This window comes from Oratosquilla oratoria, chromosome 12 (assembly GCF_046742065.1).
Source record: "Oratosquilla oratoria isolate Oo_2021 chromosome 12, ASM4674206v1, whole genome shotgun sequence".
Classification (NCBI taxonomy): domain Eukaryota; kingdom Metazoa; phylum Arthropoda; class Malacostraca; order Stomatopoda; family Squillidae; genus Oratosquilla; species Oratosquilla oratoria.
In genome coordinates, this window is record NC_134788.1 from 63151793 (window position 1) to 63167199 (window position 15407).

Genomic DNA, 15407 nt, shown 5'->3' on the forward strand with positions numbered 1-15407 from the left:
GTGGCGGCCGCAAACGCTACCACTGTGCTGTCAAGTGGTAGTGTGTGTGTGTGTGTGAATGTGTGTGTGTTGGTATATCTATCTCCACGTGATTTTTATTAAGATGACGGAGTCCTGTCTCCTGATTCTAAACTATGTCCCTCTTCTTCCCAGGTGGTGTGGTGCTCGGTCGAGACCTTATCCTTGGCTTGGGGCCTCATCCTGTGCCTCACCTTCATGTACGGGGGAGCTAGGGTGCTCCGTCTCCTCAAGACCATCCCGAAATCGGCCTTCCAAGGAGGAGAGTCTTCTGCAACGGAAGGAAAGGGTGAGTCCAGTCTTACAAGGACGACCTCCACCCCCCTCCCCCTTCAGTATGGTAATGTCCTTCATAGATCATGTAGTGGTGCGAGTGAAACGATTTTGTTCAGCTGAAAGGTGACCTTCCTGTCTTCTGCGGATGGGTATCTCGCCCCATGACTTGGTTCTGGTCCCAGAGGACCTGCTCCTCGACTGAAGAAGATCTTTTGGAGGTAACTGGTACAGGTCCTCCGCTGTTTATTATTTTGTTGAAAGAATCGAGAAGGAGCGATGGGTTGAGAAGCGGGGGGGGGGGGGGTCAAAGAGAGGGGAAGGTCAAAGAGAGGGGAGAATTAAAGAAAGGGGAAGGTCAAAGAGAGAGGAAGGGTCAAAGAGAGGAGAGGGTCAAAGAGAGAGGAGGGTCAAAGAGAGTGGAAGGTCAAAGAGAGGGGAGGGTCAAAGAAAGAGGAAGGGATAAAGAGAGGAGAGGGTTAAAGAGAGGGGATGGTCAAAGAAAGGAGAGGATCAAAGAGAGGGGAGGGTCATAGAGAGGGAGAGGGTCAAAGAGAGCGGAGGGTCAAAGAGAGGGTAGGGAGAAATTTTATGGAAAGTGAAATAGTGCACAGTGGTACTTTGAAAAAAATAAGTGACAAAAGTGATTTTATTCGTCTTAAACAAAGATGGGTTATGATTACAAATATCAGGTAAGTGTGTTGTGGACGTTTTATGATTTTATACGAACAATTGTGTTAACTGAAATCAGTAGGCGTCTGGCAGTCATGTTGATGACGTCATGTCGATAGAAAATCAGAAGGTAACTGCATCATCAGTCGATTGTATTGTTATTTTCCCTCACGATCTGTGCCATAATTGTTCGTAAAGATGTTCAAAGAAAAAGCTTAAACGTGGTCACTAAATTAGTCTGCCAACAGACATTTAGAAAATAAAAGGTAGTTTTCGGATAGACCACACACTTGTTCATTGTCGCATTAAAAAGATTATTTACTATTAGTGACGTAATTATGAATACATTGGTTGAATAAAAGTCTCGACAATAGCAAGCTAATATAGTTACCACAAAGTTACACGGAATAGAACATTGGTTATTTAAGTATGGAGGTATGTTAGGTTTACTTTGGTAAACTAGTTTATGTCATGATTCAAGGTAAATGGGTAGAATTTCATGTATATAGTTATTCAATATAATTTGGATTTCCGTAGAAATAGTTTTGTTTAAAAAAAAAAAAGTATGTATATATATATATATATATATATATATATATATATATATATATATATATGAATTAAGGCGAAAGAAGTTACCTGAATTAATATTCGTATTGTGATAGTTTATCCTAAATATCGGTAGATTGCATGTTGGGTATATTACGGCATTGTCCAAATGAAAAGTAGCTTTTAAGAAAAAGATCTTGATATATCTAGCCAGAGGAAAATGATCTAAATGTATATTTATCTATATATTTTATTTATTATTATTTATATATTTTTATTTATCATTTTTCTATAATTATCTTTTTTCAGTTTTTTTCCGTGTCCTCTCATTTTACCGTTGTCCCACACTAACAGGTCGTTCCTGTCTAAAACTTCCATTCCTTTCATTATTCTGTAGATAGTCAGCAAATCTCCTCTTTCTCTTCTTTGTTCCAGTGTTGGTAGGTTCAGTTTGGATAGTCTTTGCTCATATGTTAGTTCAGCGAGAGTCGGTGCTAGTTTGGTTGTCGCTCTTTGTATTCTTTCTAGTTTCTTAATATTCTTTTTTGGTGCTGGGTGTCCAAAGTGATGCTGCATACTCAAGTTTTGGTCTAATTAGTGTAGTTAGTTTTTTTTTTTTTTATCATTTCGTCATCCATATAAGTAAATGCCACTTTGATTGACCTCAATAAATTGTAGGTTTCTCTGAATATTTTATTTATATGCTTATCAGGTTTCATGTCCTTTCCAATCATCACTCCAAGATCTTTTTCAATTTTTTTTTTTTTTTTCTTCAATTCTGTATTCTTTTGATATTCTGTTTTTGCTCTTTCCAAATTCCATTATACTGCATTTCTTTATATTAAATTTCACTTCCCACTTGTGAGTCCAATTCCATATTGTGTTCAAATCTTGTTGCAATGAGTTGCAGTCCTCTTCCGTTTTTTACCTTTTTAAGTAATTTTGCATCATCTGCAAAAAAATTCATTCATGTCATTAATATAAATGGCGAACATGATTGGGGCCAGTACCGATCCTTGCTGGACACCGCTTTTTACTTCTTCCCAGTTGGAGAATTTTTCTATAATTACATTTCTCATTTTCCTCCCAATCAGGAAGTCTTCCATCCATTCCAATAATTTTCCTCTGATGCCACCCTTTGATTCTATCTTATTTATTGATTTCTTATGAGGTACCTTATCGAACGCCTTTTGCAGGTCTGGAAAAGCACAGTCCAGCCGTCCATCTCTTTCTTGTATTATGTCGACTAATCTAGAGTAAAAGCAGATCAGATTTGTTGCACATGATCTCCCTTGTCTGAATCCAAATTGATTTGGGTTCAGTAAAGATTTTTCTTCCAGGTATTTAACCCATCTGTTTTTGACAACTCTTTCACAAATTTTTGCTATTGTGCTTGTTAGTGAGACTGGTCTGTAGTTAGATGGATCTTCTTTATCACCTCCCTTATAAATTGGTACAATGTTTGCCTTTTTCCAGTCCAATGGTACTTTTCCTTCTTTAAGTGAGGATTTAATTATATTATATATTTTATCAGTTAATTCTTCCATGCATTCCTTCAGTATACAGTTTGCAATCCCGTCTGGGCCATGTGATTTTCTGACATCCAGGGTTTTAATTTGATCACTGATTTCTTTTTGTGTTACGTTTATTTCTTTCATTGCTGGGGATTATTCTCTCTATCTACACTGTTAGGCAAGTTTTCTATTGTGAATACTGATCTGAAGTGGTTGTTCATAATTTCAGCCATTTCCAGTTCTTCTGTATATTCCTTTTTATCTTGGCGCAGTTTTTCTATTTCTTGTTTTTCAGTTTTCCATTTACGTATTTGTAAAATAGTTTGGGTTCTTCCTCACATTTGTCTATTATCATTTTTTCATAATTCCTCTTCTCATCTCTGGATATTTCTACATATTCGTTTATTTAGTTTAATGTACATTTGCCATTTGTTTTGTTTCTTATCTCTTTTCCACTTTTTCCAAGCTTTGTCTCTTTTCTCCTTAGCTTCACTACATCTTTTGTTGTACCAGCTCTTTATGTATGCCTTTTCCATTTTTTGTTGTGGTACATATTTGTTCACTCCTTCGTTACAAATTTGTTTTAATATATTCCATTTTTCTTCTATCCCTGTATCTTTGTTTTGGAAATTTTCCAGTTTGCATTGCGAAAGAATGTTTTAAGTTTCTCAAAGTTAGTTTTGTTATACATAGGTCTTCCTATTCTATGTTTATCATTTTTGCTTTGGTCCATTTGTTCTTTCAATTCCATTTCAATTAGTACGTGGTCACTTTTTCCTATCAGAGTTTTATAATCAATTTTTTCAATAATCTCAGGTTCTGTCGTAAGTATTAAGTCCAATTTTGAGGGTTCTTCATTTCCTCTGTATTGATTATTTTCTTTAATCCACTGGGTCATTGTGTATTCAATGGTCAAATCAAGGAGTACATTGCCCCAGTGTTTCTCTTTCCCCTTCACTGTCATTTTTTCCCAGCACATTTCTATTGAATTAAAGTTACCCATAATTACTGTATTTCCTCCATCTTTCAGTGTTTCAATTAATTCATCTTTTGTATCTTCTAGTAATTTGGAATGATCCCTTTCTGCCCAGGCTTGTGTTTTAGGAGGTACATATACCACTGCAAATTTTCTTTTCTTCATTTGTTTACCTTCGATTTGTACGATAATTGATTCTACTTTGTTTTTTCCTTCAGTTATTTTTGTTACACTCAAATCTTTCCTAGTCAATATCAGAACTCCTCCGCCCAGTTTGTTCTTTCTATTCTTTGTCCAACAGTTGTATACACCTTGTCCCATGGTGTGGGGTGTTAGGGTGTACTTTAATTTGGTTTCTACAATTCCCATTATGTCTGGTTCTTCTGAGACTAGATAATCATTTAGTTCGTTTATTCCTGAGATTATTCCATCTATAATAGTATAAGCTATTTTTAGTTTCTTTTCTTCTCCTCCCCTTCTGTCCTCCATTGTTTCCATTTTCCCTATATATCTTTTTCTCAGCCTCATGTCTATCACTCTCCAAAAAGACTCCTCCTTTTCCTTTTTCAGTTCTATTGTCATTCCTTTGATTTGCCTCATTCCTAAGTTCTTTTTCTTTCTCTTTTTCTTCCTCACTCATTTCTTTTTTATCCAAATATTTTTGTACTGTTTGCTGTTTGCTAATCTTATTGTTCTAGATGATATTTCCTCTGCGCTTGATTGCGATCTAAGTTTAACTTTTAGTGGTCTATACTGTTTATCTCTAGAGTACATGGCCATTCTATGGGTTTCCTCGATTTCTCGGTCCCAGCCTAACTCATCTGTTTGTAACTTTTTAGTATTTCATTAGCAATCTCTTTTTCTTCCTTTTCCCTCTGATATCTTGGTACATTGTGCTTTTCTTTCATGCCATAGACTACTATACACCTTTTTCTATCCACTGTGTCCCTAACTAGGTTACTTTTCTCTTTAATAATCTGAATTACAGTTTCTTTGGTATTATCTTTTACTTGTTGTTCCATTATTTTCTTTAGGGATATTTCTTGACTTTCCTGTTCAATTTTCCTTTAGGTCATTCTCCTTGATTTTTTCTTCCACCTTTTCAGTCACTTCCTTTATTTGACTTTTAATTTCTTGTTTCAGAGCCTCGTTCCTACTATTATCCTCACTTTTCAGCCTCTCGTTATCACCCTTAAGCTGTTTTAATTCCCTTTTCAACTCTTCTATCTCCCTGTTGTTCTCTTCGTTAGCTTTTCTTAAGTTTGATAATTCCTGGTACAATATCTTGTATTCCCTTTTAAGCTCTAATAGTTCATCAATGATATAATTTAAATCTCTATTCCTCATTATATTCCTGTATCTGAGTTCTCTATCCATCTCTACTCTAAGTAATCCATTGCCTTCTCTTTCAAAACTGGAAAATCTACTTACGTCTAACCTTTGGTATTCCCTAGGTGTTGATGCGAAGCATGATTTTTTTCTTACTACCCCAAATGGTGTTTCGATTCTTGTTTCTTCCAGGCTTCTTTTAATTGGGTCTTTAGCTTTAGTGGTTTCCATTTTGAAAAAAAAAAAAAAAAAAGTTATGCAGAGATACAATTACGACCTATATCATTTCACCACGAATACACAGCCCCTGCCACACCGTATATAAACAACAAGGCCGACGCTGTTTCTTTCCAATTTCTTGTTTATATTTTTGCTCGTAAGCCAGTGCTCCGAAAATACGTGCTGCTCCGTTCGTGTCCGCTGTGGTGTTTGCTCCATGTTTGAGTTTCTTTTCATGTCCTTTTGTTTTTCTTTCATTCCACTTTGATAAGTCTTCTCTGACAAGGACTTCCATGCCTTCCACAATTCACTAAAGGGCCAATACATCTCTTTCTCATCTTTGTTCCAGTGTTGGTTAAGACAATCTTTGTTCATATGTCAATATTGAAAGTGTTGGTGCCACCTTTGTTGTTGCTCTTTGAGTTCTTTCTAATTTCATTATATTCTTTTTTGTGCTGGATGTCCATAGTGTCACAGTGTACTACAATCTTGGTCTTATCAGTGTGACTAATATTTCTTTTAACCATTACTTCATCAAAGTAATTAAAAACCAACTGTATTGATCTTAGTAAATTGTAGGTTTCTGCAACTATTTTGTTTATATGCTTGTCTTGGTCTTATCAATGAGACTAATATTTTTTTTACCATTACTTCATCCAAGTAATTAAAACCCACCTTTATTGGTCTTAGTAAGTTGTAGGTTTCTCCAACTGTTTTGTTTATATGCTTGTCTGGGGACATGTCTTTGTTGATAACTACTCCTAGGTCCCTTTCTGAGCTATCCTTTTTACTTCCTTTGTACCAATTTTTTATTGTCCTGATATTATTATTATTTTTTTTTTTTCCAAAATCTATTATACTACATTTCTTGATGTTGAAGTACACTTCACACTTTTGGTTCCATTTCCAGACTTTGTGCAGGTGTCTCTGTAGTGATTCAGCCTTTTTCTGTACTTACTTTCTTTAATAGTTTTGTATCATCTGCAAAGAAGTTCATATAACATTCTACACCTTCATCCATGTCATTTATATATAGCAAACATTATTAGAGCTAATACTGAGCCTTGTGGGACTCCATTTCTCATTTCTTCCCATGTCAGGTTTTTATATCTAAGTGCCACCCTCATTTTTCTCCCACGCAAGAAATCTTCCATCCATTTCAATAACTTTCCTTTAACACCTGTTGTTTCAAGTTTTCTTAATAGCTTTTTGTGTGGTACTTTATCAAATGCCTTTTGTAAATCCAGGAAAGCACAATCTGCCCACCCATCCCTTTCTTGCATTATATTAACCTTGAATAAAAACAAATCAAGTTTGTGGCACATGATCTTCCTTGTCTAAAGCCAAATTATTATGTATTCAGAATATTGTTTTCTTCCAGATGTTTAGTCCATCTACTTTTGATAACTTTTTCATGTATTTTAGCTATTGTGCTTGTAAGGGAGACCGATCTACAGTTTGTTGGGTCTTCCTTGTCTCCTTTATATATTGGCACAATATTGATTGGCATTTTTCCAATCTTGTGGTACCTTTCCTTCTTTGAGTGAGCAATCTATTATTTTGTATATTTTGTCTGTTAGTTCATCTATACATTCTTTTAGTATCCAATTTGCAATTCTGTCCAGACCGTGTGATTTTCCGACATCAAGGTTTATCATTTGGTCCCTTGTTTCTTTCTGTGTCACGAATCTTTCTCCCTTTCCTTCATTACAATTGTGTGTATTTTCTTTTGTGAATACAGATTTGAAATGTTTGTTCATAATTTCAGCCATTTCTACATCTATACATTCCACATTCCCTTGATGCAGTTTCACTATTTCCTTTTTTATTTTTTTTATTTACCATATACATATCTGTAGAATGATTTAGGTTGATTCTTGCATAGTTTATTTTTCTTCACTGCATATTTTTACATATTCATTTCTTAGTTTGATATGTACTTGTCACTTATCCATTTTTTTCTTTTTTTCATCTTTTCCAAGCATTGTCTCTTCTATCTTTTGCCTCATTACATTTTCTGTTGTACCAGCATTTAATGTACACCTTTTCCTGTGTTTGTTTTGGTACATATTTATCTACTTCATTAAAGAAGTTTTCCCACTTCACTTTTTGAAAGAATTTTCTGAGTTTCTCAAAATTTGTTTTGTTGTACATTAGTCTTCCTTTTCTGTGTTTTCCATTTCTTCCCAAATATCCTCTTTTAGTTCGAATTTGATTAGTAAGTTGTCACTTCCCAATTGGTATCTTGTATTCCAATTTATCCACAATTTCAGGCTCTGATGTAAATATTAAATCTAGTCCTGATGGTTCTTCGTTATCTCCATCTCTGGTATTTTTCTTTTACCCATTGAATTATTGTGTATTCATTGGCCATGCCCAATAGTATATTTCACCAAAGGTCCTCTCCACCTTTCACTGTCATTTCCTAACATATTTCTCTGAGTTAGTCACCCATAATTATTAAGTTTCCTCCTTTCAATATTTCATTTAATACATTCTTTGTGTCAAAATTTTGGAATGGTCACTCTCTGTCCAGGAATATGTTTTCAGGGGCACATATATCACTACATAATTTCTACTTGTTATGTCACTGTTTTCAATTTTTATCATAATCAATTCCACATTATTATTTCCTTCTGTTATCTTTGTCACATTTAAGCCTTTCTTAGTCAAAAACATGACTCCTCCACCCTGTTTCACCTCTCTATTTTCTATCCAATGATTATATAAACTTTGTCCCACAATAATTGGTGGTAGTGGACCTTGTAATGCCATCTCCACAATTACCATTATATACTGTTTTTCTTCTGCCAGATAGTCATTTAATTCATTTAGTCCTGAAATCATGCCATCTATGTTAATATACATTATTTCTATTTTCTTCCTTTTTCCTCCTTTTTTGTTTCCTTTGATATTTTTTATATAACATTTTCTCAGCCTCAGGTCCACTTCTCTTAAAAAAACAAAAAAAACAAAACATTCATTTTGGTCTCTTTTTATTCTCTCTTTTTTTTTCCATTAGCTTCATTTCTTAGTGTCTTTTCCCTCTCTTTCCCCATTGCTCATTTCTTTTTTATATCCATATATTCTTGTAATTTAACTTCTGCTATCATTTGAGACCTTATTTTAATTTATAGTGGTCTATTTTTATCTTTAGGGCATAGTATTCTATGCACTTCCTCTATTTCCTTTTCCCTTTTCTTGCCCCTCCTCTTGTATCTCTCTCAGAATTTCTTTTGTTATTTCTTTCTCTTTTTTCTCATAAGTATCTAGCTACATTGTGGTTTTCTTCAATACTATAAACTACTATACACTTTTTTTTATCAACTGTGTCTAGCCCAATTTTCTTTCTCTTGAATTACTTTAATGACTGTTTCTTTTGCATTTTCTTCCACTTGTTTTACAATTTCTTTAAAAGTTATTTTTTGGTTTTCCTGATCCACTTTCCATTGATTTTTGATTTGTTGGAGATCTATCTCTTTTATGGTTTCTCCAACTTTCTCAGTCACCGCTTGTATTTGTTCTTTTACTTCTTTTTTCAAAGCCTCATTTTTGTTAGTATCTTCATTTTTTATTCTTTCATTCTCACTATTGACTGTGTTTAATTCCTCTTTTAGATCATTAAGCTCCCAGTTCGTTTCAGCATTTTGTTTTTTCAACTCATTCACTTCTTTATACATTGTCCTGTATTCAGCTTTTAGATCTATTATTTCATTTATTAGTTCTGTAATTGCCTGATTTAGAATATTTTCATACCTTGTTTCCCTTTCCAAATCTATACCTCTACCTAGTGTTCCACATTTGGAATCCCTGAAAATGTTATATTTTCATACCTTTGATTCCTCTTGGATGTTACCATGTTGCAACTCTTTTTTGGGATGACACCTGATAATGATTCAACCCTGCTTACATCTAGTCTTTTCTTTGTTGGTTCACTATATTTTTGTCTACCTTCATCATCCTCCATTTTATACTTTAACCACTAAGTGAACTTACTCTAACATATCATTTCGGTCACTTGATAGACAAAGCTCCCCTATCCCAGTATGAATGACACCACCTAGGTGTTTCCTCCAACTTATTGAAAAAGCACTGCACTCCAGAGCTCGTTCTAGACGTCCATTCTAAAGTGTGGTTTGTGTGTCTTAAACAATGTGCCTAGCATCACTTATTTGAGTCAGATGAACTGAATAAACCCTCCTTGAATTGGTTTAGATTCAGGTCTTGTGAGCCCAAACATGGTATGCTATGAAGTTATATTAAGATACGACTGTTGTGGCCAGCTGGGCCATTACCCACTTCCAAATCTCATGACATGATGAAAAAAGCTAGAGCAAAATTTAAGTCATTGTGGTTGTGGGGGAATGAGTATGCATGTAGCTAAAGGATGATTTTCACCTCATATGTAATGAAAAGGTAGAATGAAATACATGATAGCTCCATATCTATTAGTGTTTCACCCTATTTTATAATAGGTCATGGCATGTATGAATGGTTGGTTTAGGTACAAATTTGAGTATGAAATAGTTTGTGCGCAAAACTTCCAATATCCTATTAGAATATAGTGCTCACTTTCAGAGATAGATGGCAATAATATAATTACATTTTTTTCAGGATGAGGGCAAATATCACCACTTCTTTGGAAGAGCTATCTACAGATTCCATACTGGTCATACGATGAAAAGGACCCAGTGTGACATCTGTGGCACAGTTATATCACTAGTCATTTTAGATATCACATGTTGACCCACACTAGAGGGAAGCCTTTCCGTTGTCCCTTTTCACAAAAGGGTTCTCTTACAAAGCATATGATGAGCCACACAGGAGTGAAGCCTCTCCAATATGATCTGTGTAATGTAGCTTTCTGACAAAATAATCGCTTCAAATTTCATATGATAGCCCACATTGGAGAAAAGCCATTCCAGTGTGACCTGTGAGATAAAGCTTTCACACAAAACTGTCACCTTAAAAATCACATGATGGCCCACTCAAAAGAGAAGCCTTTCCAGTGTGACCTGTGTGTTTCTGCTTTCTCGGAAAAGGGTTCTCTCAAACAGCATATGAGGACCCACACAGGAGAGAAGCCTTTTGTGTGTGACCTGTGTGATTCTGCTTTCTCAAAAAAGGGTCATTTCACACAGCATAAGAGGACCCACACAGGAGAGAAGCCTTTCCAGTGTGACCTTTGTGGTTCTTTTTTCTCACGAAAGGATTATCTCACACAGCATATGAGGACTCACACAGGAGAGAAGCCTTTCCAGTGTGACCTGTGTGAATCTGCTTTCTCACAAAAATGTCATCTCACAGAGCATATGAGGACCCACACAGGAGAGAAGCCTTTCCAGTGTGGCCTCTGTGATTCTGCTTTCTCAATAAAGGGTTCTCTCACTAAGCATATAATGACCCACACAGATGAGAAGCCTTTCCAGTGTGACCTGTGTCATTCTGCTTTCTCACGAAAGGGTTCTCTCACACAGCATATGAGGACCCACACAGGAGAGAAGCCTTTCCAATGTGGCCTGTGTGATTCTGCTTTCTCAAAAAAGGGTCATCTCACACAGCATAAGAGGACCCACACAGGAGAGAAGCCTTTCCAGTGTGGCCTGTGTGATTCTGCTTTCTCAGAAAAGGGTTCTCTTGCTCGTCACATGAGGACCCACACAGGAGAGAAGCCTTTCCAGTGTGGCCTGTGTGATTCTGCTTTCTCAGAAAAGGGTCATCTCACACGGCATATGAGGACGCACACAGGAGAGAAGCCTTTCCAGTGTGACCTTTGTGGTTCTGTTTTCTCATATAAGAATAATCTCATACAGCATGTGAAGAACCACACAGAATAGAAGCCTTTCTAGTGTGACCTTTGGGATACTGTTTTCTCACAAAATGGTAATCTAATATATGATGATCCACACAGAAAAGAAGCCTATCCAGTGTGACCTTTGTGGATTTGATTTCTTACACGAGGGTAATCTCAAACCCACACAGGAGAGAAGCCTATTCAGTGTGACCTCTGTGATTCTCCTTTCTCACATAAGGGTCATCTCGTAAAACATATGAGGGCCCATACAGGAGAGAAGCCTCTCCAGTGTGTCCTGTGCAATTCTGCTTTCTCACTAAAGATTAATCTCACAAAGCATATGAGGACCCACACTAGAGAAGCCTTTCTGTGTGACCTTTGTGATGAAGCTTTCTAATAAAAGAATTACCTCAAATATCACGTGATGATCCATAGGAATGAAACAATTCCTTTATGATGTGTGATTCTGCTTTCTCATGAAAGGGTTATCTCACAAAACCTATGAGGCCCACGTGTGAGAGAAGACTTTCCAATGTGATCTGTGTGGTTCTGGTTTCTCACAAAATTGTTCTAGAAAGCACATGAGGACCCACTCTGGAGAGAAGCCATTGTGATGCTACCCGTGGGATGCAGCTTTCTCACAAAAGAATCACTTCAAAAAACATATAATCCACACAGGAGAAAAGCCTTTCCAGTATAACCTTTGTGAATCCTTGTTTCTTATTAAAGGTTTCTCACACAATATTTGAAGACCCATGTAGATGGGCGACCTTTCCAGTGTGAGCTGTGCTATTATGTTGTCTCAGTAAAGGGTTCCCTCATACAGCATATGAGGACCCGCACAGGAGAGAAGTCTTTCCACTGTGACCTGTGCAATTCTACTTTCCCACAAAAGAGGTCTGTGATTCTACTTTTTCAGAAAAGGGTTCTCTTACACGGCATATGAGGACCCACACAAGAGGCAAGTCTTTCCAATGTGACATGTATGATTCTGCTTTCTCATGTAAGGGGAATCTTGCACACAGGAGAGAAGCTTTTCCAATGTGACATGTGCGATTTTGCTTTCACACAAAAGGGTTATCTCAGAAAGTATGTGATGACTCACACAGGAGAGAAGCCTATCCAGTGTGACTTTGACGGTACATAATGACCCACAATGGAGAAGAGCCATTCTTGTATGATATAGCTTTCAGAAGAGATCTTTCACAAAACATATGAGGACCCACACAGGAAAGAAGCCTCTCATGTGCAACGTGTGTGGTGCAACTTTCTCACAAAAGGATTCTCTCGCAATGCATATGAGGACCCACACAGGAAAGAAGCCTCTCATGTGCAATGTGTGTGGTGCAACTTTCTCACAAAAGGATTCTCTTGCAATGCATATGAGGACCCACAATGGAGAGAAGCCATTCCTGTGCACTGCAACTTTATCACAAAAGAATCACCTCAAATATCATGTGATCCCCCCACAATTGAAAACTCACAAAATTGGGAACAAGGACAGAGAGACAGGTTCCCCCAATGAAAGAAACAGTGCAAAAACTATACAAGAATTTAAGATCAAACTGGATGCTGAAAGATACAAGAGCGGGTCACTATGAGCATAGCTCTCTTCCCATAAAAAACAACTAGGTAAATACAGGACAGTAGCCTTCCTAGTGTGACCTGTGTGATTGTGCTTTCTCACAAAAGAGGTCTCAACCATCACTCGTACTGGAAAGAAGCCATTCCAGTGTGACTTGTTTGATGAAAAATATTCCCTGCAAGATTTGTGCATGTGTTTGTGCACACATTTCACAACTAGTGTACAAAGGAAATTGATGATGTGCATAAGATGAGTATATACTCAAAAGAAAAAACTACAAGCCAATGAAAATCAAACTAAGAAGTCAAATGATAGCGGAAGAAATACTATCAAAAGCTGCAAAACTAGCAAACAGTGAAAACTACAAAAATGTGTGGGTCAAAAAGGAAATGAACGAAGAGGAAATAGAGAAAGATAGGGCATTGAGAACTGAAGCTAAGGGAAAAATAAGAAAAGAATGGAGACTGAAAAAATGAGTTGTTTTTTGGAGAGTGCTGGATCTGAGATGGAGAAAATGGTACATAAAAAAATTGAGGCATAAACCAAAAAAGAGAAGAAAGGAAAAAATTAAAAGTGGCATATACAAACATGCATGGTATGATTTCTGGAATAAGTGATTTAAGGGACTATTTGTCAATAGAGAAACCAGACATAATGGGAATTGTGGAGACAAAACTGAAAGATCCTATACAATCAAGTATGGTGGGACAAGGTTTATACATCCTTTGGTAAAAAAATATAGAATGGACAAACAGGGGGGAGGAGTCATGTTATTGACTAGAAGGACTTAAATGTAATAAAGGTAGCAGAAGGTAAAGACAATGTGGAATTGATTGCAAAGTAAAAAATAGGAGTATGAAAAGCAGAAAGTTCATAGTTGTATATGTGCCCCAAGAAACTAAGACTTAGTCTGACAGTGAACACTCAAAATTACTGATAGACACAAAGAATGAATTAACAGAGACACTGAAATATGGAGAAAACATAGTAATTATGGGTGACTTTAACGCAAAGGAAATAAATTGGGAAGAATTGACAATAAAAGGTGGAGAGGAACTCGGGGCAATGTCCTACTGGATCTGACCATTGATTATACATTGACTCAATGGGTCAAAGAAAACACTAGATATAGACACAAAAAAGAACCATTGAGACTAGGCTTGATATTCACTTCTGAGCCTGAAATTGTAGAAGAAATAAATTATAAGACACCAGTTGGGAAGAGTGACCACATACTAATACACGTAGAGTTCGAGCTGAAGGAACAAAATGTTGTGAGAAGAAATGAGAAACATAGAGAAGGAGGATTAATGTACAACAAAACTGACTTTGGAAAACTTAGGAAAAATTCAAAATGCTAGTTGGGAAAAATTCGCAAATGATGAAACAAAGATGGAAGAGAAATGGAACATTTTTAAAGAAATATATAAGGAGGGAACAGATGAACATGTACTTATGTAGAAACAAAAAAAAAAGGTTTACATAAAGTGTTGGTATAATAAAAAATGTAGAGATACTAAAGATAGAAGAGACAAAGCCTGGAAAAAATGAAAAAAAAATATATATATACAAAAAAGAGACTAAAGGGCAAACATACATCAAACTGAGAAATGAATATGTAGATCATACACAGAGAGGAAAAAAGAAACTACGAGAAAGATATAATAGACAAATGCAAAGACCAAACTAAACTATTTTACAGATATGTAAATGATAGACTAAAAGGCAAACATAAAATAGTGAAACTGCATGAAGGAAACAAAGAATTTATCGATGTAGAAATGGCTGAAGTAATGACCAGACACTTTAGATCTGTATTTACAACTGAAATGTGGGATGAAGGATAGCGAGAAGGATCCCCCAAAATGAAAGGAATAACAGTGACACAGAAAGAAATAAGGGACCAAATAAAGAAACTTGACATCAGAAAGTCATATGGGCCCGACAGAATAGCTTACTGGATATTAAAAGAATGTGTAGATGAACTCACAGAAGGAAAAGTACCACAAAATTGGAAAAATACAAACATTGTACCAGTATACATGGGAGGAGATAAAGAAAATCCAACAAACTATAGACCGGTATCCCTTACAATCACAGTAGCAAAAATATGCAAAAGAGTTATTAAAGATAAATGGACTAAACACTTGTAAGAGAACATGTTACCCCAAGCAATTTGGATTTAGAAGTGGAAGACCATGTACTACAAACTTAATATGCTTTTACTCAAGATTAATAGAAATAATACAAGAAAGAGATTGTTGGGCAGACTGTGCCTTCTTGGACTTACTAAAGGCTTTTGACAAAGTACCACACAAAAAGCTTCTAAAAAAAATTGAAACAATAGGTGCAATACAAGGAAAATTATTGGAATGGATGAAAGACTTCTTGAATGGAAGAAAAATGAGAGTGGTACTTGGAGAAAAGAACTCAACTTGGCTAAATATGATAAGCGGAGTCCCCTAAGGCTCTGTATTG

General features: G+C 36.1%; 1 protein-coding gene and 1 long non-coding RNA gene across 2 annotated transcripts in view; both read left to right on the plus strand.

Annotated features, from left to right (window-relative positions):
• The window catches only part of LOC143031927 (uncharacterized), a 298829-nt gene that overhangs the window by 273359 nt on the left and 10063 nt on the right, over positions 1 to 15407 (plus strand). The window lies entirely within an intron of this gene.
• LOC143031904 (uncharacterized) lies at positions 16 to 14441 on the plus strand. The gene is made up of 2 exons (XM_076196271.1): positions 16 to 307; positions 10165 to 14441. The coding sequence occupies exon 2, from the start codon at positions 10527 to 10529 to the stop codon at positions 11385 to 11387; it is 861 nt and encodes a 286-aa protein (XP_076052386.1). The 5' UTR covers positions 16 to 307; positions 10165 to 10526; the 3' UTR covers positions 11388 to 14441.

Coding starts and splice junctions, on each gene's coding strand:
- LOC143031904 (XM_076196271.1), top strand. CDS start 10,527: ATGATGGCCCACTCAAAAGAGAAGCCTTTCCAGTGTGACCTGTGTGTT.